This window comes from Chelonoidis abingdonii, chromosome 1 (assembly GCF_003597395.2).
Source record: "Chelonoidis abingdonii isolate Lonesome George chromosome 1, CheloAbing_2.0, whole genome shotgun sequence".
In the NCBI taxonomy this organism is placed as follows: Eukaryota; Metazoa; Chordata; order Testudines; family Testudinidae; genus Chelonoidis; species Chelonoidis abingdonii.
In genome coordinates this window covers 213,900,976-213,925,606 of record NC_133769.1, presented here as the reverse complement: position 1 = coordinate 213,925,606, position 24,631 = coordinate 213,900,976, and the positions used below count along the sequence as shown (strand labels likewise).

The 24,631-nt window shown below is 40.8% G+C and overlaps 1 protein-coding gene across 13 annotated transcripts in view; it reads right to left on the bottom strand.

Moving 5' to 3' along the window:
- Positions 1 to 24,631, bottom strand: part of CASK (calcium/calmodulin dependent serine protein kinase) — a 442,447-nt gene that overhangs the window by 41,383 nt on the left and 376,433 nt on the right. For all 13 annotated transcript variants that reach the window (XM_032806527.2, XM_032806492.2, XM_032806483.2 and 10 more), the window contains 5 exons: positions 23,911 to 23,991; positions 14,861 to 15,049; positions 13,816 to 13,894; positions 7,858 to 7,943; positions 846 to 914 (listed from right to left, as the gene is read on the bottom strand). In XM_032806527.2, coding sequence (XP_032662418.1) covers positions 846 to 914; positions 7,858 to 7,943; positions 13,816 to 13,894; positions 14,861 to 15,049; positions 23,911 to 23,991 — 504 coding nt within the window. The remainder of the gene's footprint in view (positions 1 to 845; positions 915 to 7,857; positions 7,944 to 13,815; positions 13,895 to 14,860; positions 15,050 to 23,910; positions 23,992 to 24,631) is intronic.

The window sequence follows — 24,631 nt, the reverse complement described above, 5'->3', positions numbered from 1 at the left end:
AACTGAGATGGAATGCTCTCTATCGCACCCTTGTGTAATACCCAGTCTGCCTCCTGTTGAAGAATCAAGCGTGCCCCATGGAAAGAATAGCATTGCTTGCACAGTGCTTATGCCAATCTGTAAGCCCAAATAGGAAGAATATCCTTCCCTAATAGCCATTTTCAATGTTTTAATTCCTTTCAGTTACACATGGAAAATAGCTTTGTGTGCAAGGAAGAGTTATATGAACTTGCAAAACCACAGCATCACTTTGCTAATTCAAAGAGTACTGAATTCCAAACCTGTTTTTCTTGAATAAAGATACATTACCAATTCTGCACAGAAACATAATATTTAACCACCTGTTACTGTTATAGACATTTAATTATCACAAATTTACCTGAACAGATTTATACAGAAACAGGATCTTCAATTAACCTTTAACAGCCCAAATCATTCAATCCATATATTTTTCACGTTAAAACAGAGCAGAAATATTTATTAAAGCTCCTTAACGTCGGAACTCAAATAGACTTCCTGGAGAAAGTATTTTAAATCACGAATTTTAAAACAGGGGACCCTGTACTTCCACGTTAACTGAAGAGAGACTCAAGAGGTTTTCCTTTTTCTTTTAACATCATAGGCTGTAAAGGGTTAGTTAAGGTGCTGATGAGATGAATATGAAGGCAGGGCTGAGTAGGTGGGTGGGACCTACTCCTGTTCCGTTATCTTTGTTGTAAAATTGGTGTGCGTGATCTAACAGCACAGGCAGAAACAATTTCCCAGAAAGCAATAACATTCAGCCATCAGCAGGCAGTTAGTTACAGGACTGCGAAAGGATGGGAATGGTTCATTAAATTCATTACCTCACAAGATGAAGACTGAGTCCGATAACTTGGCACAATCTTGAATGTGATGCTCCCTCGCATTTCCCTCTGGAGAAAGAAAATCATTTCTTTAAAAACGAGACGTTGCAGCTAAAACACAAGAAACCAATCTAATATCTGTAGGGAAACCAGCACAACTTTTCTGAGAGCAGCAGCAGTTCTTCCTAAAATAAATATTCAGAAATAAACTGGAAAGCTTTTAAAATATGTGGTTTCACTTAGAAACAAACACATTCAGACTGTCTCTTATTAACATAAAACCAAACATACGCCATTAGTGAATTAGCGTGATCGATCTTCAGACGTGTAGAGACTACAGCTGTATTTTTAGATGAGAATTGAGTACACATCAGCAAGTTTTTTTTCCATTTCCCTCATCTTTTTTTTTGTGATTTACATTGTGCCTTTGTTGTAAAATAAATTATTTTTTCTTCCCATTCAATTTACATGTTATATACAGGAAAGGTTACTTACCTTTCAATAACTTGAATTGTTCAAGATGCTTTGTCCCTATGGGTGCTCTATCGTAGGTGGAACGTATGCCTGTAAGCTCTTGTCCAGAGATTTGAATTATCAGTGTCCAAAGGTCTGCACATGCGCATTACATGACCTCCTGCTTGTAATGTGCGGGTGTAGACCTGTGGACCCACTGCAGCACCAGTCTAGGGGAACCATGAAGGGCCCAGACAGAAGGCTAGTGTCCTCCAAACGTCTAAGGTGAGAAGGCTTGCCTCTTCACTTGAGGAGTGAGGTTTGGGGAAGAATAGTGGCAGATGAATATTCTGATATGGAAGTCTGACAAATCTGCATGACTCTGTCACAGAAGATAGCGTAAGACGGGTCAGCCGAAAGCACTCCAACTTCTTCAATGTTTCTAGCTAAGGTGATGGCTACCAGGAAGGGGGTCTTACAGGAACAAACATGTGCCCAGAGATTTGAATGCAGAGTTCCTTCAGACACTGAGGACCAAGTTAAGGTTTCACAGATGTGTGGGGTTCCAGATATGTGGGAACAGATTAGCTAAACCTTTGAGGAATGTAGCTGAGAGGCTCTGGATAGGTGAATTAAAGGCCATAATAGCTTCTAGGTGTCACCTTGACAAATTTCATAGATAGTTCTTGTTTTTTTAATTCAAACAAATAATCAAGGATCCTTAAGGAAGAGCTTCAGAAACAGATATAGAGTGACAAGAACACCAGAAAAGGAAATGTTTCTACTTCTGCAAGTAAGTTTTATGAGTGGAGGATTTCCTACTATTCAGGAGTACAGATTGTATCTCTGCTGAACAGTCTGACTCTAAAGCCAAGAAACACAGAGAAGCCAGGCCATAAGGTTTAGGGACAGAAGACTGGTGGTGTCTCATGGTGCCAGAGTTCTGCATCAGGTGGTCTGATCTGAGAGGGAGGCATCAGGGTCTCTCTATAGAAGGGTGATGTAGATCTGAATACCTCACTTGTCTGGACCAAGAAGGTGCAATCAAGATAATTCTCAAGACATTGATCAAACTACAACAGCAGCAGGTGAGAATCAACAGCACTGGAGGTAAGAACAGATGGAGAGAGTGAGGCCCTGGGACCAGTAGGACACCCGTGAAGGACTGTGGGTCTGAAATGTGGGCCCACGGGTCCCCAAGTAGTTCATAGACCATGACAGTCACCGGACAGCTCTTCAGAACCAGCACGGGAGGGGTTTAGTGGAACTCTGGCCCACCAGCTCTGACCATTAGGCTTGACCACCCCTGTCCCAGTCCCTACAGCATCTACCAAAGAGTCACAGTTGAGTTTCCCCTTGCAAAGAGATCCACTAAGGGAAGGCCCCATACTTTCCAGATGTTCTGAAAGATCACAGTGTTGAGCTCCCACTTGTGGTCCTAATGAAAATTTCTACTTAGAGCCTTTGGTACCATGTTCTGGAGGCCTGGTAGGAAAATCACAGAGATCTCTATGTGATAGGCAATGCACCAGTTTCACAATTTTAGGGATTCTGTGCATAAAGACTGGGATCTTGTCAATTTATATAGGACACTGCAGCTCTGTTATCTATCACTACTCTGATATGATGACCCTAAATGTGTGGAGAAAGATGTTGCAGGCATAACAAACTGCCCTTAGCTCTAAAGCAACATTGCTTGTGGACACCATTTGCCTTGTTTGTGGAACCTTGTAAGTAGCTCCCCAGCCTAGAAGGGAGATATTGATTGTGATGATTCATGTTGGTAGCAGGAATGAGAATGGGGTTCCCACACAGACCTTCATCGGGGGTCTTTTCACCATCTGTGGGAGTCCAGCACCCAGGGTGGGGGTACAGAAACCTATTTGGTAAGGCTATATTTGTTTGGTGTGTATGAGATTTTGAGCCAGGCCCAAAGGCATTGAAGATGTAGTCCTGTGTGTGGTATAGCGAATGACAGGGCCAACGTATGAGCTAGGAGCTGAAGTTGGCCAGGGACTTAGCTGTAGGGTAGTGACCAGATGGAATATAATGGAGATTGGTAGATAGACCCTAGCAATTTGAGACTCCAGGGAAACTCCAATTAATTCTATCCTCTGGATGGGAGACAGTGTGGATTTTTCTAGGCTGATACAAAGACCCAGGGCCTAAAGCAAGGTTAGAACCTTATCGGTTGCCATTTGGAGATCCAGAGTGGAGCACCCCTAGAGAAGCCAATCATCTAAATAGGGAAAGGCTGAAATACTGTCTTGATGTAGGTGAGCTGCACCTACTGAGAAGACCTTTGTAAAAATCCGCAAGGGCTGTGGAAAGTCAAGGGAAAGACATGATATTGACAATGTTCTAAGCCAATGATGAAATGTAGAAAACATCTGTTGAAAAGGTGCATTACAATGTGAAAAATGTGTGTCTTGAAGGTTGAGGGCAGTAAACTAAACCCGTTGACTCAAAGAAGGATTTTGATAACTATAGTCACCATCCAGAAGTGTTGAGAGAGAATATGGGTGTTCTTGACCTCAGGAGCCTGAATTGGCCTCCAATGCCATTTCTTTTGGGAACCAGAAAATATTTAGACTAGGATCCTCTTTCCACAAATTCTGGGGGGAGTGGCTCTATTGTTCTCATACTGAGGAGGGATTGGGCCTCCTGTTTTAAGAGATCCTCATGAGAGAGGTCCCTGAAGACAGAGGAGGAAGAGGTAGAGTATCCCATAGCCATTACCTTTAAAGTCAATTTGTCTGTGGTGATAAGTTTCCAGTTTGGTAGAAACTGTGATAGGCGGTCCCCAAAGTGGGGTGGAGTGGAGGACAGGCTTGCACAGTGGCTTCAGGGAAGGGCATTGTTCATGTCCCATGACGAGGTTGCCATAATGGTTATTTGGAGGGTGGGGCAGGTAGGGAGATCGTCACCCTTCCTTGTGAGGCCCAGGCCTTCTTCTGGGAGATTCAGTAGGTCTGGAACAGGCCTGGTACTGTTGATGTTGGAATAGCTGAGATTGTTGTGCAGTCTGATTTGCTGAAACGTCTCTTTGTTCCAGGTACATAGATCCCGAGACACCTAAGGGTTGCTCTTGCATCCTTGGGGGAACACAATGAGGTGCTAGTATTGTTGTTGAACAGCTTCAGCCCTTTGAAAGGGAGGTCTTCCACTTCTATTCTGGACAGGCCAGATGATTGGAACCAGGATCTTCTTCACATAACAACAGCTAAAGATGGTGAAACTGTAACAGCAGCAGCAAAGGCAGCATGTAAAGAGATCTTGGCTATCAGTTGTCTTTCAGAAGAGAGGGCCTAGAATCGCTTCCTCTTGTCCTGTGGCAAATTGTTAATAAAATTAGTGAATTTCGCATAGAATAGTAAAATCATATTTGCCATCATGGCTTGATAATTTGCTTCTTGGAACTGCAGAGCAGCAGCAGAATAACTCTTCCTACCAACGAAGCCTCTGTCAGAAGATGTGGATCTTGATCTACTCTGGCATTTTCTCTCATTAACTGCATCCACCACCAGGGAGTTGGCGTGGGAGAAGAAATATTCCAGCTCCTTGGCTGGTATACAATTTTTTTGGTCCATTCACCTACACGTAGGTGCAAAAGTAGCAGGTATACGCCACAAATTGCGGGCTGGAGATAAGAGTGCCTCACGAACGGGCAGTGCTATTGTGTTCTGTGGGGTGGTTTGAAGAATAACCACCAGAGTGCTGGGACTCTTGTACCTCCTCTGTTGAGATCTGAAGAGCCCCTGTACATCTCTTCATTATGTCCTGAAATAACCTAATATTATCCACATAGAAGGAAGGTGTTTGTGCCACTGCCTTGTCCGGGGCAGAGGAGAATTTATGAGAAGAAGGTATCTCCTCCTCTGGAGGTGGCTGCAGATCCTTCTTCTGATCTCCCTTCCGTACCAGAGAAGCACGCAGTATTGGTGACTGCAGCTGTGGCGCTGATGGTTGTTGAGGCCTGTGGAACTTCCAGTCGTTCTCTTGTGGGCAGGAACCCTATAGAATTTGTCCACATAGGCAGTCCAGAGATTCCAGTAGGTGCACTGGGGTTGTTGGCATGGAAGGGTTATACGTATTTGGAGGGTCTGGGGTACCTTCTAGACTCTGGTGTGTCCTTGTCCAGGTACACCGCCTGAGGTGTCAAATAGTAAACTGAGTAGCCCTGTACTGAGATTTCAGAGTTGGAAGTGTTATCCCAGAACACAAAGGAGGGGCTCTGGGCACTGGTGCTGGAGACACCAAAGGGTGAGGCATTACCAGAGGTGCTGGTGGACAGGTATTGGGTGACCTGCTGAAAGGGGAGGAAAGGAGCCTAGCTGGCATGGTAGTACTGGTATTAATGGGGAACTTCTCTTCGTACTTGCAAGAGGGGGGACTCCAGTTCCTCTGATGCAGATAAGCCCTTTTGTGACAAGAACCTTGAAGGTGACAGAGGGCTATAGAAATGTATAGGGGTGGTACTGGGGCTCTCGTAGGAGATGCAAAATGAAGCACCTAGGAGGATGGTGCTGAAGTGGTTGTTGAGGTGATGTCTTTATGCTCTGGGTGCACACTATCTGAAGATAGCACTGGAGAAGATGGTGCTGATGCCTTGGATTTCCTCAAGTCTTTAGGCTTCTAGCAGTCTTGATGCCTAGATGCTGCTGGAATAATTGGCTCTCTATGGTGCTTACTAGGAGGCTTATCTTTCTGAGTTATCTGGTTTTGATGGTACCAAAGCTCTGGTGCTGGTGCCTGTAGAATCCTTGGCAGTACTCATCCAGGAACATGGCGTCTCCTCAGGTTCAGTTCCAAGAGGTAATCTACCTCTTTTCCTGGAGGTTTTGTTAGGAGAAGGAAGCTTTCTTTTCTTCAATCCTTTGTCTCTGAAGCAACCTCGGTTGCCGCTGAAGTAATAGGGCAGGAGAGAGGGCACTCAGAGCCTGGTCTTCAAGAGTATTCCATAAGGAGAAGCTTCAATCTCATCTCTCCTTTAAATCCTGCGGAAACTTTGCACTTCAATGGGATATGAAAGTCTCTGAGACACTGAAGACAGCTAGAAAGCCCGGTGGTCTGAGGGAAATACCTACTGCAGGTCTGGAAGGCTATGAATTCTGGGGCTGTCATCATACTTCCAGAGTAAGGCTGGTGGAAAAGCCAAGGAACTGGTTCTGAAATGGGAAGAGGGTGTTGTCTTGAACCCTTCTATAATGTAATAAATTTGTGGAAAGAAGGGGAAAAATAAACAAAATTTAAACTAAATATTAGAGAAAATAAAGAAGAAAAGAATAAAGCAAACAAGTAAAAGAACCAGTAATATCAGCTAGGAAGCAGCAGTCATGCAGTTGCTCCATTTCAAATCGCAGCCAGTTGAGAAGGAACTGTAGTAGCAGCAGGTCCACTCCTTTCTATATGCCTTTGCTCTAAAGCACAAGGCTCTGTAATGTGTAGGCATGGACTCACTGACACTTCTAATTCAAATCTTCTGTCAAAAGGGCACATGGGTGCGTGCATCCTATGGTGAAGTACCCATATGAACATATGCTTGCAAAAGAAGAAATATTCCCAATTATTATAACAGATAGATGCCTTTCACTCTGTTAAAGGTAGAAATAATAAGAAATACATCTTCAACAGGAACAAGATAAATGATATACTGAAAACTATGAAAAGCATAGTGAAAGTCTGTCAATCCCTTTTCTTTACCTTGCCCAGTAATGAGACCAAAGGGTCACTTGATTAAATCAATGGGCAGGACAGATTAAAATATTATTTTATACTAATTAGCATCAAGCCTGTGAAGTTCACTATTGGAAAAGGTGTTGGGAGTCATATACTGTGGTGAGATTTTAAAAAGTTTGCATAATTAATTACATCTGTACTTATGAAGATAAAGATAACAATAAAGATAACGAAATCTTATGCTTTACTGTATGCTGCTTACAACAGGGTTTTGAAATGATCATACTATAAATAATAAAGTCACACAAAGGAAGATTGTCATTGTGTTTGGCACTGTACGGAGGTAGACATGAGTCCTGCTCCTGAAGAATTTGTAATCTTAGCTGACAGGTAGGTCCTGAAAGAGATGGAGACAATCTAATAGACACAATTTTAAAATATGCCCTTTTCTTTGTGTTATACTGGATTGTCTCCAGTAAGTATGTATGGATCTATGCCAAGTGCCTTTCAGCCACTTGCACCAGGGCCTATTTATTCAAACACTTGGTGATTACTTGGAGGCACCACAAAAGATGATTTGAAGGAGAGGATAGTGGTCTGATGGATTAGTTCAGGGAGGGGGTTCCATGCACAAAGGACAGAGTGGAAGAAACTCTGGAGAAGTCTGTGGTTAATTGCTTAGATGATTTGGGGGGGGGGGGGGAGGGGAGTTGGATGGAGAAAGGGGTTGTGTTGGGGGATCAGGTAAGATCCCAAGAAAGGAAGGACAAAGAAGAACACTGTGATTTAGAGAGGCTTTGTTAAAAGAAAAAAGGATTAATTTTGCTGTTTATTTAAAAAATATTAAACAACCAACATCAACAAACTTTTAGGGACTTACAAGCATTTTTTGTAGTTGTTCCACTGTTTGGTTTGCTACACTGATTCCATTTATTTCTCGGATTTCATCCCCTACATGGAGTGTACCTGCAGAATTAACAAAACAAATAGTTAATGTGTACTTTTTAATATAACTGTGAAACAATACCAAAACTCAAACAGAGATTGGCAGTACAAAGGCATTAAAATAAAATGCTAAAGAGTTTAGTGTCTAGCTGAAACCCACAAAGCAGTGGAACTCAGAGTGAACAATTCCACACCAGAAACCGTGATTTTTTAAATTGTTATTAAATATATTTTTTCCTTTTTTTTACAGAGCATACCTGTACACATTTACCACCATACAAAGTCTCATTGAAATCAATGGCGCGAATGTGCTGTCCATTCCAATGCAGGTTTGGATGCTAAGAAAAATGTGCATATTGTGAAAGATTATACAGTAAAATAATGTGGTTGCTAGTGGTTGTTATGTAACAAGGCCATCATTCTACCTGGGTAGTCCATTCACTATACATTTACTATATTACTTTTTGTTTTGTGAATTAACTAAATTCATTTGCCAAGTATTCTTTTCCAAATACTTTACCAAACACAATCAGTTTTACTTGAAGAACCAACAGCTGGCAATCTGTTTTTCAAAAAGAAGCCACTGTGGAAACAGATGTTGGCAATAAATCACCTAAACTACGAATGGTGTTTTTGTGGATTGCTAAATCTAAAATGACCATATTGATTGAAGAAAAAGAATACATTCATCCTAATGATCTGAGTTATAAATTTCATTTCATTTGAAATGGCAGAAATACAGAATTCCAAAACCATGTGCTTTATAACAGAAAGAGAGCCTGACTTAAGCTGTCCTAACAGGCACTATCATGAACTACAATGCCTGATTACCCTTTGGACTCTAGTCTGAGACACTGCTACACAGCCCTGTGGACCACTAAAGCTCCCAGAAGGCTATAAAACAGGATTACTCAAACTTTTAATCTGTTCAGGAGAAAGTCCTCCATCCCCCAGAAAATGTTTTAATCAATTCCACAGGAGCTTCCTATTGACAGCCAAAAAAGGGTAGGGACTCCAGTGCAATTCCTCTGTCCTGCCTTGTGGAACATTAATCAGGATTCATCACAGTTAGCAGTTTACTGTATGTGAATGCAGCAGCTCTGTATTTGAATTTCAAATGAAAACAGCTCACAGTTGGCGTATTGATGACCTAACCCTCTAACAAAAAGTTATACAAGTTCAGCATTGGCAAACTTTCTCAGCCCTTCACACCTTCTACAAAAATATATTTGATTCCAAAATAATTAGAGCTCTGCACCATGCTGGAACTAAGCTCTGCTTGCAGAGGCCTTCATTGTTATGGCATAATAATATACAATATTCCCTGGCATGCTATACTTTCTGAAATATCCAAACACAAATTATGATTGAATGAAAAATCGAAATAAATATAATAAATATGCTCATGAGGTTAGTCATTTTGAGAATACAGTTAAATACAATCCCTTCTTTGGAATGTTTTCCATTTATTTTACTCTGTGGCAGAAGCCAGTATTGACAATCCATAACTGGACGGTAGCAGCTGGTGTGTGTAGGAGGTGGGCAGCTCAGAGGGGATTTAAGACTTCTGTCCTTTTGTCTTGGTGGAGAGTTGGGCTGGCTAATAGCTGGGAGAAAGGGGTCAGACTGGGTCATTGGAGAGAGATGGAGGTTTGAGCCTTTTATCATTTTGGGACAGCCTCTCCCCATTTTTCTGTTGGGAGGTGATGTTCTTGGCATCTCCATGTGGTGCCTTCTCCCCAGCCTAATGACTCCCATACCATGGTGTACATCTGATCAGCACTCCCTGTTCTGACTCCTCGTCTACTATCTGTATGGTATTTATTCAGACTTTGGACTGTAGGCTCTTTTGGGTAGGGGCTTTTCTGTATTTTGTATTTTCTACTTTACCAACTGTATTTTATATTTTTCTGTATCTATGGCAATATATAAATAAATCTATGATAATAAAGAACAGGGTGCCCATGGGTTGGCAATCTCCTTCCTCTGCCTTCACCTGGCCCAAATTAGCACAGCATCAGCCAGTATGCGCTCTTGCTATGTATAGCAGTCTGAGATACCCCTCACCCTGCTGGACAGAACAGGGAACAGTTTCCTCTGAGGAAGCAAATTCTGCAGCTGGAGGAGAGTTCTGCAGCTGGCAAAGCTGGAGGCAGTCCATGTACACTATAGTAGTCTCTCTTCACCATGTAATCATATTCATGCGGTTATAACAGCATCATCTTTGCTCACAAAATGCTCTGTTAGTTGTCCTAGGGCACAGGTGTTTACAGATTCATGGTTTAACTATTTGTGGGAGCTCCAAATTAAGTCATTTTCTTACAGATACGAACAGGCAATCTGCAGTGACATGTCTTCTGCAGGAAGTCTGTGTCCTGGGTCAGCAGTAGCATAGGTACCTAATCCCGATTTAAAATTAATACACCTGTTGACACAAATGTGCCAAAACAAAAACTTTAACGGCAGAAAACCTAGACATTTGGGTTTTGGATGCTTGAAGCTGCTAGGAAGTCTATCTGTAGCACAGCAGATGCAAGAAAAATGCAGTAACACCATTTGGAGTCTAAACATATTCTCCAGATGAGTAAAACCCACAAGTACTCAGTGCTAAAGCACTGATACGAGGGCAAAAGCTCAAACATAAATAAGCCTCTGTGGCAGAATTTAAAATACAATCTGTGCACTTATCCCAAAAGTGAACAATTCTTAAAGATTGAAACTGGGGTATTACCACCAGTTCACATGGAGCAACGACGAAAGTGTCTTTGCACAGGTTGACCTTGCTTGGGAGAAACTGATTATGAAGGACCAAGAAAAAGGTTAGAGCACAAAAATTAGCTCACCTGCCACATTGCAACTCATGAAGAAAAGAAAAATGGCATGCAGCCATTGAGTGCTACAGCAGGGAAATTAAGAGTGTATTGAATATATAAATTATAGCATTTGGATGAATACTGAATATATGGAATGATATCCAGTTGAAGCTGATAGGCCACATAGGGGACAGAATATTAAGTGATACAATCACATGCATTATATTTGATCACTGATTGCAGGAGACTATTAGAAATAAAAACTACTCCGAATGTTTAGTCAGGCTCATAAAACAGAACAAAGAAGTTAGATTTTTTTTGTTATATTTGGTTAATAATTTGCTATTGCTGTAATGCAAAATGAAAAATCTCCATTTTGAGATTATGTTTACTTTTGATTAAAAGCAGTTCTATGGGAACTACAGAACCAAATACCTAAATATAAGTTGTTCCTGAGAGGACAAAAGACATTTTGGCAATTAAATTGTTTCTATAAATAATTACACCTTCTATTTTAGGACAACCCATTAGTAAGCACTTGTTTAATTTTTTTTGTTCAAAGCACTGTAGACATTGCAAATCCCTTTAGAGGTGGGTAAACATTGTTTCTAATCTCTTTGATGTCTAGTAATCTTAAAAGTTTCTTGTAAGAATAGTAGGTAAGTAAAAGTTCAAAGGTGCTGTCCCTTTAAGAGAATACACAAGTCTATACAAATTCATAGAGCATTTCAAAGATGCTATTTAACTTTTTTATTCCCCTTGAATTTTTGGGATCTGAATCCAACATATTAATTATTTCAGTGATTAATTTATGATTAATTAAAATGCCTCACACTGAGAAACACGGAGTGTCAGGAAGTCTTGAGATCTAACTCCATCTCTGCCACTTACTCATTTTGAGTAAGTCACTTCAGCTTCCAACTTCTGCTTCCCCATCTTTAAAATGGGGGTAATTATACTTTGCTATTTTTCCAGTTTGTTTACTCTGACTTTTTGACAGTCCTCTGTATATTGTTAGTTTCCCTGTTTAGTTAGGAAGCTCTCTGTTCTTCCTCACATTAATAGAAGAAAAGAAACAATTTTTAAAAATAAGAAAGAATTGGGTTTATTTAGTTTGGAAAAGAGAAGACTGAGAGGGGACATGATAGCAGTTTTCAGGTATCTAAAAGGGTGTCATCAGGAGGAGGGAGAAAACTTGTTCACCTTAGCCTCTAATGATAGAACAAGAAGCAATGGGCTTAAACTGTAGCAAGTGAGATTTAGGTTGTATTTTAGGAAAAAGTTCTTTACTGTCTGGTTTGTTAAATACTGGAATAAATTGCCTAGGGAGGTTGTGGAATCTCCATCTCTGGAGATATTTAAGAGTAGGTTAGATAAATGTTTATCAGGGATGGTCTAGACAGTATTTGGTCCTGCCATGAGCGCAGGTGACTGGACTCGATGACCTCTCGAGGTCCCTTCCAGTCCTAGTGTCTATGAATCTATGAAAATGTGATGGTAAACCCACAAAAACTGGTAAGGGGATTCAGGTGCTGGTGTATCACCTGAAACTACTGCCAACTTACATTTTAGTTGCTAAACTGGAAAACTCAAAGAAATTTTGAATAACTTTATAAAAAGTCAGCAGACTCCTGGAATACCAACCGAGGAAGCAAAATATCTACAGTAGTAATCAGATTAAAACACTAATAAACAATTAAGAAAAATGAACGAGTAATGAAAATGCTAAAGCATTTGCTGCATTTTGCCTAAACTTATATGCAGAAGACTCAGAAAAGAGTAATAACATTTCAAGACTTTTGAATATACTCAGAAGCATTCCAAAGTTAAATAAAGCACAAACAGAAAAGCTTAAATACCACCTACAAATTCTAGATTCTGTACAATAATTTAAAAATATCAAGGCATCATCCTCTGATGGGTAGAGTGGCAAACTCTATAACACGTTAAAAAGGATCTATCCCTCTGATTTTGGAATCAGCTGTGGCTATTACGCAAAGTAATAACCATCTACTACATGGAGGATGACTACCATCTAAGTGATCCCAAAGGAAGTCAATAACAAAAAAGCAACTGTGACTCTTATATATGCCAAATCTCCTTTTCTACTCATTTTAAAAAGCTGACTAGATTCAAGCTGATGGTGTCCCATTAAGCAAATATACAAGTTCACACAAATTCAAATCTTCCACTTTTAAGAAAATTGCAAACTTCCCTAGAGACACAATTCATATCTGCAGGCTGCCAGAGTTAGTTCACTACTGAGTAGGTAACTCTCGGCTCAGTCATTAATTACTTTTGACATATATCTGGGCATACAGGATGGGAGTGGAACAGAGGCACAGGCACAGGTCTAAAGGTTTGGCAACAGCTCAGAGCAGTGAAAGCCAAACACAAAGGTACAAACTGCACAAGTGAGAAAAGTTTTGATTCCAGATTCACATTCCGGTACCTCAGCAGTCAAACTGCCAAGAGTCTCAGAAGCTCTGTGACAATACATGGAGAAATGTGGAATTTCTGCTGAACAGAGACTTTTGATATACACCTCTACCCCGATATAACGTGACCTGATGTAACACGAATTTGGATATAATGTGGTAAAGCAGCGCTCAGGGGCAGGGGTTGGGAGTGCACATTCCGGTGGCTCAAAGCAAGTTTGCTATAACGCGGTAAGATTTTTGGCTCCCGAGGACAGCGCTGTATCGGGGTAGAGGTGTATGAAGAAAAAAATATTGTACTTACTCTGAGAATTTTAGAAAAGAATTAGATAAATACACTTTCCAAAATTTACATACACTTTAGAACTGATATTCTGTAGAAGCAATTTGAGACTACCTGCATCATTACCTATTAAAGCTAAATTAAACACTCATGGCCCCTTCCTGAAACTTGTTCCAGGTGAGCAGACCCTTGCACCTGAGCGGTGACCCTGTGAAGTTAATGGGACTCCATGCATACACAGGGATCCACTGGTGTGGAACAGTAAGTTTTAGGATCAGGGTCTCACTTGTTACACAAAATATATTTGATTATGGGAGTAATCCAATTTGAGAATAAAACCATTTACGTCCTAAGATTACCTTGCCTGTGAATCATTCCTCCATGCATAATTCTTGCAACAATGCAATGGTTCAGCTCATTCATTTTTAAAGTGATTCCCTAGTAAAAGAAATTGTTAAATCATTAAGAAAAAATTTTCAGCAACCTGCTTCTTCAACTACTAAGAATGGTTACTTCTGCTGCAAGCTTGAGATGAAGCTATGTTTTAGAGGGAAATCCTGGCCCTATTGAAATCAATGCGAGTTTTGCCATTGACTTCAAAGAGGTTAGAATTTCACCTTTAGTTTTGATTGATACACTGTTGCTCTTATGGAGATCAAGTAACCAACATAAAACTTATTATGGAAACACTCTACATGCGGAACTCCACAGTGTTTCCTCTTTTGCTATTTTTCAAACCCCATCAAAAATCAAAGTATACCATTTGTTTTCCAGAGATGTAATACTCTTTTTACGGGTCTTTCCATTTACTGTTTGAACTAATTTCAAAAACTGATAAAATTTGGTTATAACACAGATGCATTTTTAGCTATCAGTAAAGACAATAATTCTTTATAAGATGAATACATAGTCATTTAGTATGCAGGCTATTGCATAAAAGAATTGCATGGCCTGCTAAACCCAGGGTTGAGAGTTCAATCCTTGAGGGGGGGCGATTTAGGGATCTGGGGCAAAAATCTGTCTGGGAATTGGTCCTGCCTTGAGCAGGGGGTTGGACTATATGACCTCCTGAAGTCCCTTCCAACCCTGTTATCTATGATTTCAGTGAGAGGTGTGATTTGTTTTTATCATAATACGTATACCAGTACAGCATCTAACGTTTATGTAACTACACCAATACAGTTTATTTCATTTTCCATATGGGAATAAGCTATACCGGTATAAGCACTTTTCAACTGGTTTTACTGCATCAACATAATGTTGGTTGTACCACACTTCAACTATACTCAGACAGTTAAAGCAGAACAACTTTTGTGTATAAAGACTGTGGTTTGAAACTACTAAGATAGTTTGTCACCTCTTTCTCTTTACAGAGTTAAGAGAACAGTACTGTTGCCTACATACCATTGGTTCATCTGTGTTCTTCTGGAACTGTACCAATCGGACTCGTGTTACGTTCTCCATATCCATGTCACCGTTGGCGCTCTCTGGAGAATCTCCGTTTAAGTATGGAGAGGTGGGAGGAGGAGTAACTCTCAAAGCTTCGTCACTGTAAACTTCATGTGCCACTACATCATGAGTTTGAAGTAAGGCCTACAAGAGGTTACAGAAATAGTCAGATTTCCATAATCTCTGGTGCGTTTTCTCATTCCTGACAGAAGGTTTAATATTTCCCCCAGAAGCTAGAGCATGCCTATAATATTACTTTCTTACATTTATATACGACCTTTTACCCTGAAGGATTCCTAAACACAATATTCATTTTATAAAACTACAGTATGTGTGTGTAAATTTGGGTGCTTAAATTAGGCTCTTCACTCATCTACCTAAAGGTAAATGACTTGATTTTCAGTAGTCCTCAGCATCCAAAAGTCTCACTGAAATCGGTAGGAAGTGCAGGTGTTCAGCAAATTTTGAAATCAGCCTACTTTTATTTGGGCTTTTAATTCCATATGTGGGCACCTTACTTTAGGCACACAGTTCTGAAAAGCTTAGCCACACACATGTACAGGTATCACTTCTTCCAACACTGAAATGAAAGTGAGTTTCGGGATGGAAATAGGCAACCCTTGACTACAAACAGTAACACTATAAGACAATTACAATAGAAAGTGAATATGACCAATTGAAACTGAAAGAGAAAACTGCAAGGTATTTAGGATAATACTTCAAGATAGAATTTGGCTAAGACCCTCGAGTTTAGCACTCTTTCTCTTAAGGAAAAAAAACCTTGACTCCAAGTTTTTTCCATCTCTATTTTACATATATTCTGAGAACAACCCCTCCAACGTCTGGCACAGCGTCCTCTAACACTGTGCTGAGGAACTAGTTCTATACTGACTCAGAGGGCAAGACGCATGGCCTTACTCAACTGCTAACATAACTACTTTCTTAAATACCATGTTTTTTTATTCCTCTCCCATAGAGAACTGGTGCAGCACAATCCCGTTTAGTTTGTGACATCTGATAAAAATCACAGCCTGATACATTAAGCTCTTCAAGTACTAATTCATCAGTTTTTCTCTACATTTCCTGATATATTGTATAGTATCACATAGAGTTGATTAAACTTCTCAAAATGTACTTGATAAGTATATCAATTACCCTTCTAGTTATTTATAGAGGCAGCATCAAAGACAGTTAGAATATCTAACTGTGTAAAGTGTAATATGTTACCAGGAGATATAATCTAGATAAAATATAAAAATTTCTCAAGTACTTGAAGAACATTCAGTATCAGGTTTTTACACTGCATGACATCCCTCTTCTCTCTCTTTTTCCCGTGGGGATCTCTCAGGGCAGTGGTCCCCAACCTTTTCTGGGTGGCGGGCACCGGATAACGAGCCGCTGAGGACCGTGGCTGGTGGACAAGGATCCGCTGAAATGCCCCGAGAAGCGGCAACGTCAAGACGCGTCGCTGCCGAAATGCCGCTGAAAATCAGTAGCATTTCAGCAGCGACGCCTCTTAATGACGTCACTTTTCAGCGGCATTTCAGCGGCGAAGCCTCTTGATGACACTGCTCATCGGAGGCATTTCAGCGGATGCTTGTCCGCTGGCCAGTACGCGGGCGCACACAGATGCCCTGGCAGGCGCCATGGCGCCCACGGCACCGCGTTGGGGACCCCTGTTTCAGGGCCTCAAAGAGTCCCTCTATTTCATGTTTGCTTTTTTGACCTTACCATTCTTTAAGAACCTGTATTATAAACAACCTTCTGTCAAAAGCCTGGACAGGATTTACAGCTGAACCAATTGATGCTGCTCCTATATCATCCCAAAGGTTGTGCAAGATTGGAGAGAAGGATTTCTTTCCCACAGGGCTTGTGCCGCTGGAATCAGGGTTGAGAAAGCAAGCCTGCTCCTTACAGTGTCTGATACTCTATAGAACTCTGCATTAGACTGGCCACACTACTCTGTAGTTAAGCATGTAGTGCTACCACTAAATGTAGAGACCCATGACTTGCATGTTGAAAGACCCATGAATCACACAGCTTGAGTTTAGCATGTCTGATTTATTTTAACAGATGAATGAGTCCCTGTGGCTGTTTAGTTTTTGATTACAAAAGTTCATTTGAATATTCTGTATTTAAATAGGTTTTAGAAATACACCTATTTCTAAATGAATAGAATGAATTTTCAAGAGCATCCATGCGAAACTTGTTTCTCAGGAGTGACTCCAAGACTATAGATGGGATTTTATGGTTACCTACAAAATTCTGCACTTGTTTCTGAAAGGCCACACCACTTTTAACATTCACTATATACTATAAAAGAGGATTTATAAACTCTGAAGGCACCTTCCTTAATTTTAAAACTAATTTGAGGAATTTGGCTTTCAATGGAGCTGATGCTGTCCTGTTTAGAGTATCTCGAGAGATAGGGGCATGTAGCTCCTATCGCTCAAGATACTCAGAACAGGAAGATCCTAATTCTCAGATTTTTCTAACATTTCAAACCTACTGCCAGTCCAAACACTATTTTTAATTAAATATTTAATGACATCTGTTTCTGTTATTAACTTTTTAAACTCCAACAATGGGCTCATACTTCCAGATATTTCGTCAGTGCTCCATACCTGACGTGACTGTTCATTTTATCTAGATTTACAGAGCTCTTGAGTACACACAGAAGTTGAATCAATTTAACTAAAATTGGTTTTTAAATTGATTTAGTTAAATTGGTGCAAAGAGGGGTGTGGTTACTCTTAAGCTGCCTTGTATGTGACATATCTATTTAGCTTAATTTGGTAACTGACAAGACCAGATTCTCTTTTTCATTTTTATCCCCACAAACTCCTTGACTGTGTATCACAAGCAGCCCTGAATAGGAGCCAAAATGTATCTTATGTGCAAACTGGCATTTGTTTTGTCTGTCTTTCTAGAGCAGGGGTCGGCAACCTATGGCACGCATGCCAAAGACGGCACGCGAGCCAATTTTTAATGGCACGCTGGAGCCTGCCGGGACTCCAGCATGCCACTAAAAATCCTGCCCAACCCGGCGTGCTCTCCTCTGCCCTCTACTTCCCCCGTGGGGGCAGGGAGCAGAAGCATAGCCGTGCACATGGGGTGGGCAAATGGCCCCACTCTCCCGGCACGGCAAGCCGCGGGGTCCGCGCTCCCGGGCCGGAAAGCAGGGCCAAGCGCAGCAAGCTGCTGGCCCCTCCCCTGGAGCCCTGCCGCCATGCGCAGCGCTCTGGGGGTTGGGGCTGCGCGCTCCCACGGTGCAGCGTTTGGCTCCGCGGCGAGGCAGACACGCTCCCCGCTCAACCGGAGGGGCGGGGCGGTGTGCTCCCCCAGAGCAGCATATCTAGCTCTGTGTGGAGCCTCATGGTAAGGGGCCCAGGGCTGGGGGGGTTGGATAAGGGGTGGGGGCAGTTAGGGGACAGGGAGCAGGGTGGGTGGGATCCCAGGGGGGTGGTTAGGGGCAGCGGGGGGTTGGATGTGGCATGGGAGTCCCGGGGTTTATGAGGGGGCAAGGGGTGAATAGGGGTCAGGGCAGTCAGGGGACTGGGAGCAGGAAGGTCCTGGGGGGGAGGTTAGGGTGGAGGGTCCACGGGGGGAGGTTAGGGTGGGGAGTCTCTGGAGGGGGTGGTCAGGGGACAAGGAGCTGGGGGGGTTGTATGAGCTGGGAGTTCTGGGGGTCCTGTCAGGAGGAAGGGGTGTGGAAAGGGGCTGGGGCAGGCAGGGAGTGCGGGGAGTTGGATGGGTCGGGAGTTCTGGGGGTCCTGTCAGGGGGTGGGGAGTAGTTGGATAGGCACGGGAGTCCCGGCAGTCTGGCTGGGGATGGGAGTGTGGATGAGGGTCGGGGCAGTCAGGGGACAGGTAGGAGGTAGAGTCCAGTCTGGGGACAAGGAACAGGGAGGCTTAGATAGGGGGTGGCGTCCTGGGGGGCAGTTGGGGGTAGTCAGGGGACAAGGAGCAGCAGTGTTGAGAGTTTTTAGGGGTGCAGTCACCCAGCACTCTCCCCTGAGCCCTGATCCCCGACCCCCCCACCCACACCGCATCCTCTGCTCTGAGCCCCACACCCTCCCAGGCCCCTGCCCTGAGCCCTGTACCTCCCCCATACCCAGCCCTCTACTTGACTCCTTCATCCCCGCCACCCGGAACCCTAGCCCTGACTCTGGCACCCACACCCATACCCAGCGCCCCCTCTGCCCTGACACCTACACCCCCTCACATACCCAGCCCTGGCTCCAGCCCTCTGGGTCCTGGCTGCCAGCCCTGCACAGCCCACTGCTGGTCTGGGGTTCTGGCTGACGGATGCTTGCCAGCCGGAGTCCCGGCCTCAGGCCCCGCTCAGCCCGCTGCCGGCCTAGGTGAACAGAACCCCACACCAACAGTGGGCTGAGCGGGCCAGCAGCGTAAGATCAACATTTTAATTTCATTTTAAATGAAGCTTCTTAAACATTTTGAAAACCCTGTTTATTTTACAATACAACACTAGTTTAGCCATATAATATACAGACTTATAGAGAGAGACCTTCTAAAAACATTAAAAATGTATTACCGGCATGTGAAACCTTAAATTAGACTGAATAAATGAAGACTCGGCAACTGCTTCTGAAAGGTTGCTGACCCCTGTTCTAGAGTGTGTTTTTGGGTGTGTTCTTGACTTTGTGCATAGATGATCTTTAACAGAACAGTCTGCTATGGTTTCCTGAACCCAATTAGTAAAGGATTACTTTCTATCCTCTGTTCTCAGGGTGAAATATTTGTTCAGGCATATCAGTAAGCAGAGTCATCTCTCATCACATCTGACTGTGTCTATTATATGCCCTGCCCCTAACAATGTCTTTTCTTAACAAGATTCCAAGTGATATATTTCTGTTTTATAAAGCAACATTAAACCAAAACATCATAACATAATTGTATTTGATTTGAACAATTAGCTTTTAATGACTGGATTAATACAATACTTCTGTGTAGGCAAAATAAATGATGATAAATATTTGGAAGGTTTGTTACTATATATTTGATGATTTTCATCTGTGCCTCCATAAATATACATAGATAATACAATTGTGAGAACACCTATTTCTGTATTGCACTAAACTGAATTTCACCAAAATATTTAATATAAAGCATAGTTTCCCTTTAAACTACACAATTTCCTCTGTTATCGTTTATTGTTACAGTATGGTCATGTTTTCCTGGCTCTTTTCCCTTTGTGGACCATATGGGTCCTGAAAGAATTCTAAGTACTGCGGCAGAAGTTATAAATGCTGTTTCCCACTACATTTCTGTATCATTCACTGCAAGGAACAATGAAGGAAGATACATAGGATGCACTATAAATACCTAAATATATAAAATGCAAAACCCCCCTCTGCGAGAAAACATTTCAAATGTTGCCACATGAATAGATGCAAAAGAACAGTCCAGTTTGCAGATATCACCGATGTTCACATTTACTGTTATAGGGGTACAAAGAAAATAATCTCTTCGAAATGACTCTCCAGCAGGACAGACACTTGCTAATCCCTGAAATGATTCCTAAACTAATCACTTCCTAGAAAGCATACATTTAAAACCAACATTTATCTGGTTATATTTTAAAAAATTTATATCCACATTTTAAGAAAATTCAAACAGGGTCCAATTATGCAGTAGCTGAATTATCTCAGTTGTAATCATTGGGCAGGCAATGGTTAAACAAACATTTTAAAAACTTACAGAATGAGAAATATGAAAGGCTAACTTTGAGCCTGAACTTCCTGCAAGTAATAATGTACCATATTTAAAAACACACTAATGCATATACAGTAAAAAATACAACCGGATAAATGTAAGCATTCTAGGAAGTGATTAGTTTAGGAACCATTTCAGAGATTAGCAAGTGTCTGTCCTGCTGGAGAGCCATTTCAAAGAAATTATTTGTGAGTAGACCCACAAGAGTCCCTTGGCAATGAATGTGGAAATGTATTTGAATGAGTTTTAGACAATTTTTTTGTTAACTTTTGACAAAAGTTGGATAGAGTAGCCATCTACAGCCAGCTGCTTCTGTATTAGGTACATGAAATGATTTTGTTTTCTTAGAAAAACAAACAGAAAGTGATGTTCTGAAGAGCAGCAACTTCTGCCTGGGGACTTTTACTCTGCTGCAGTGGCTCTTGGTTGAAATAGAAGATTCTTTAAAATGAATGACCCACACAGAATGCTCAGTGTTAATAGTTAAGCATGAACATAAGTCTTTTCAGGATTGGGCCTTATTGAGCATTAAGTAAAAAAAGTTTACTGCGTGACTGATTGCCAGAAGTTAGAAAAATATTTGGTTTAACCAGGGGCACTCATGTTCAACACCATCTATGCTGTTTTGACTTGCCTTTGCTATCTTAATTTTTGGCCTCTATTAAAAATTATTGATTCTGGTATCACATTCCTCAGATAATGAAGCTTACAAGCCTAAACCTTACAACCTAAGTACACACTAGCTTAAGAAATGTGATCCTACTGACTAAACCATGTGTCCTAACTCTCAGTGCATTAGACTGCAATGATATAGCAACTAGAACACATTTTATTTTACTAAGTTTTCTAATGGCATGCTGAAAATAGGCTGTCAGTATAACACTTTGTACTGTTTTTTCTACTTACATTCCTTGCATACAGTGTTAATAATTAATATGTTTTCAAATATTTTGTCCTCTCACTCCACCATTACATAATGGAGTTTACAAGTGTCGGTGAAGCATGGCAGAGTGTCAATTATACGTCAAATGATTTCCTTTATAAGGTCAGTAGCCCCAAAATGATTCACTGGATTGCATTTTTTAGGATTAATAACTTGTCTTTATTAATATGTTTTAATATCATTAGTCAGAGAGTATACCATATTTGTTTACAGTAACTCTTTAAAATTCTCAGGAAATAGAGAATTATGTATAAATTAAAATCAAAAGGCAGGTACAAAAGCATAAAGCAGAGACTAAAATAACAGATTTTGGCTATCTAATTAATGAATTACATCTAGTTTAAACAATTTCTGCTCAGTCCCCTGTGAGGTCTACTGACTTATGTCCACTGGGACACAGATGAGGTGCCTAGGGGTTTAGCTCATTTATCTTGATGTCCTAAACTGCGGGAGAAGGATTCACATTTTTCACAAATAAAGAGTAAGTATTTCATTTTTGCAATGAAGATTTTTTACAGCTTCTTTTTGCTTACAAATAACCACCCATCAATATAATTTAAACACTTTAAAAGGGAAATCAGTCTTTTATTCCGCATCAAAAACATTTTAAAAAGAATTGTTGCAAGAGTTTTCTGACAGTTGGTCTTAAAAAAATGTCTATGAGCACTTTAGCTTAATTATTTTTTATGTAAAAGTAGTTTTCTGATGCATAACATTTTGCTTGTCATTTGACTCAATATGAAAATCTTTAATAGATTATTATTATTTGGAGATTACTTTGAAAACAGTATGCACATAAAAGCAGATCAGCTAGCCTTTCAAACTGCCATCTAATCACATACATTATTGACTTCTGTCTTCTTTTACTTCTGATGTCTTTGCAGTAAATCCAAGATACGTATTACATGGGGGAAAAAATGTTGAATCAGCATAACCCACTTAGCACAGAAGTTGGGCAATAGTCAGTACCATTCTTATTTTTACTGCTTCCTCCCCTTCCCACAATAAGCATGGCAGTCATAATGTCTCATTTTTTCTATTGTAAACAACTGTCTCTACTAAAGCAGAGCTAGTTCTGCTACCATTATCAGAGTGGGTCTCGCCATCAGGCAAATGGCACACCAAGCAGCTGAGGTACAGAACTACTCTGATCTTCGAAGAATCCAGGTGGAATGCTACATGCTGTAACCTGTAGCCTTTGCAGGCTTCATCTGCCCATTAAATTAAGGTGGTTGTAATTTGCTTTATTTTATGAAAATCTGGTACTGTTTTCTGGTTGGCTTTGTGATGGTGTTTTTTTTTTTTTTTTTGCAAATTGCCAATTCAGCCCTCAGCTGGGCAAAATCTTGGGAACGCTTTATATTCATTCTTTGGGTTAGAGACTCACACAATGATTTCAGAGAGAGTTTTGGGTGCTCAGACCACTGAACGTAAGGCCATCACTGCCCCCAAAATAAAAACATGTAAAATATACCAGATAGTTTATCTTAGGTACGAAACTCCAAATTCACTGAACTGTACCACCCGTCTGACTCACCCCAATCTAGATTTAAATATAGGAAACATTCTAAAAGTGAATAAACACATTTTTGCTCAACACTGGTTTGGAAGAAAGGAGGATCCTCACCATGTCTTCCTGGGATCCGCAGGTTCCTTTCTCCATTTTACATCCCTGTCAGCTCCCAGAACAAGTTCCTGGAACTGAGAATCTAACCTAGATTACTCATGTGGTAGTATGAAGGACAAACCACAGAGCTACTAGGCTGGGTGAAACAGTTTTAACAGGCTAATGAGCCAAAGAATGTAACTGTTAATAATATTAACTGATTTTGTTTAAAAAAGGATTCTATCCTACCCTATTTTTGTAAGATTTCGTAATGAACAGTTCCATTGCTTTGTGACTGTGTCACAAAGATTCACTCAATGCTACTATGTCTGTTAGATTTGAGTTACCTTTATTGTCAGTCTCTTTAGATTTTTCTTACTAGTTTCTCTTATTATTTTCTTTTAAAAAACAAACATTTTAAGGAATAACACCCTTATCTGATGAGCTCAAACCTGCAAAATAGCTCTGTGTGCAAGCTGCAATTCTCCTCATGACAAGCAGCAAACAAACAATGATCCCTCAGTGTAGCAAGCATTATGCATCAGCCCCATAACAATAACAGCTGCTGTGCTAGCTCAGCACATTAGAAATGCTGATTAAATATATATCTGTGTGCAGTTAACTATACTTTTGTTTTGTTGCTTATAAGCTTTAGGTAGTACATTCTTGACTGTTCCATGAGGAATGTGTTTAAGAACAGCCAAAGCAGTATTTGCTTACCATGAAATGAGGTTGTGTTAAAATACGTTTTAGCTCTTTTGCATCACTGTTCTCTGGGTAACATGAAATTTCTTCCAATACCTGCAAAACAAACAGCACAAATGTCAGTAAAGCTAACTGCTCTCTATTCTGTCACAGAAGTATAAAAACCATACTTTACTCAGGTTGGTCATAATCCCTGTAGCACCAACACGATCAATGGATTATGACAGTAAAGGGACTTTGAGAATGGGAACTTTTTTCAAAAAGAATAAAATATCACATGTTGATTTCTCTCTTTGCGAATGAAAGAACAGATTTCAAGAATGCAGTGTCTCTTCTCAATCTGAAAATATTCTTTAAAAGGTTATTATTGCAACTGCAAAAGTAAAGTGTTAACCAGCAACTATATAAGTCGCTCGTATCAACTTCTGTTTCCATGCCTGAATAGGGGCTAAGAAATATTAAAATAGAATTAAAAACACGTATAAAATCTTGAATTATCCAGATTAAAACACTGTTTCTGCAAATTAAATGGTTAAAAATATGAACCGTAGATGGTCCATCTGTTACACCACTACAAAACTCACGGTTCTATAAAAAGAAAAGAGCATTTCATCTCGTGACTGGGGCAAATAAGGAAATGTATTTTAACTCAGTCCCTTACAGTCTGATATTTTTAATTTTATTCTCAACAGTCAACTGTTTGGATGGCGGAAACAGAGCACTCTGCTTCTGGCAG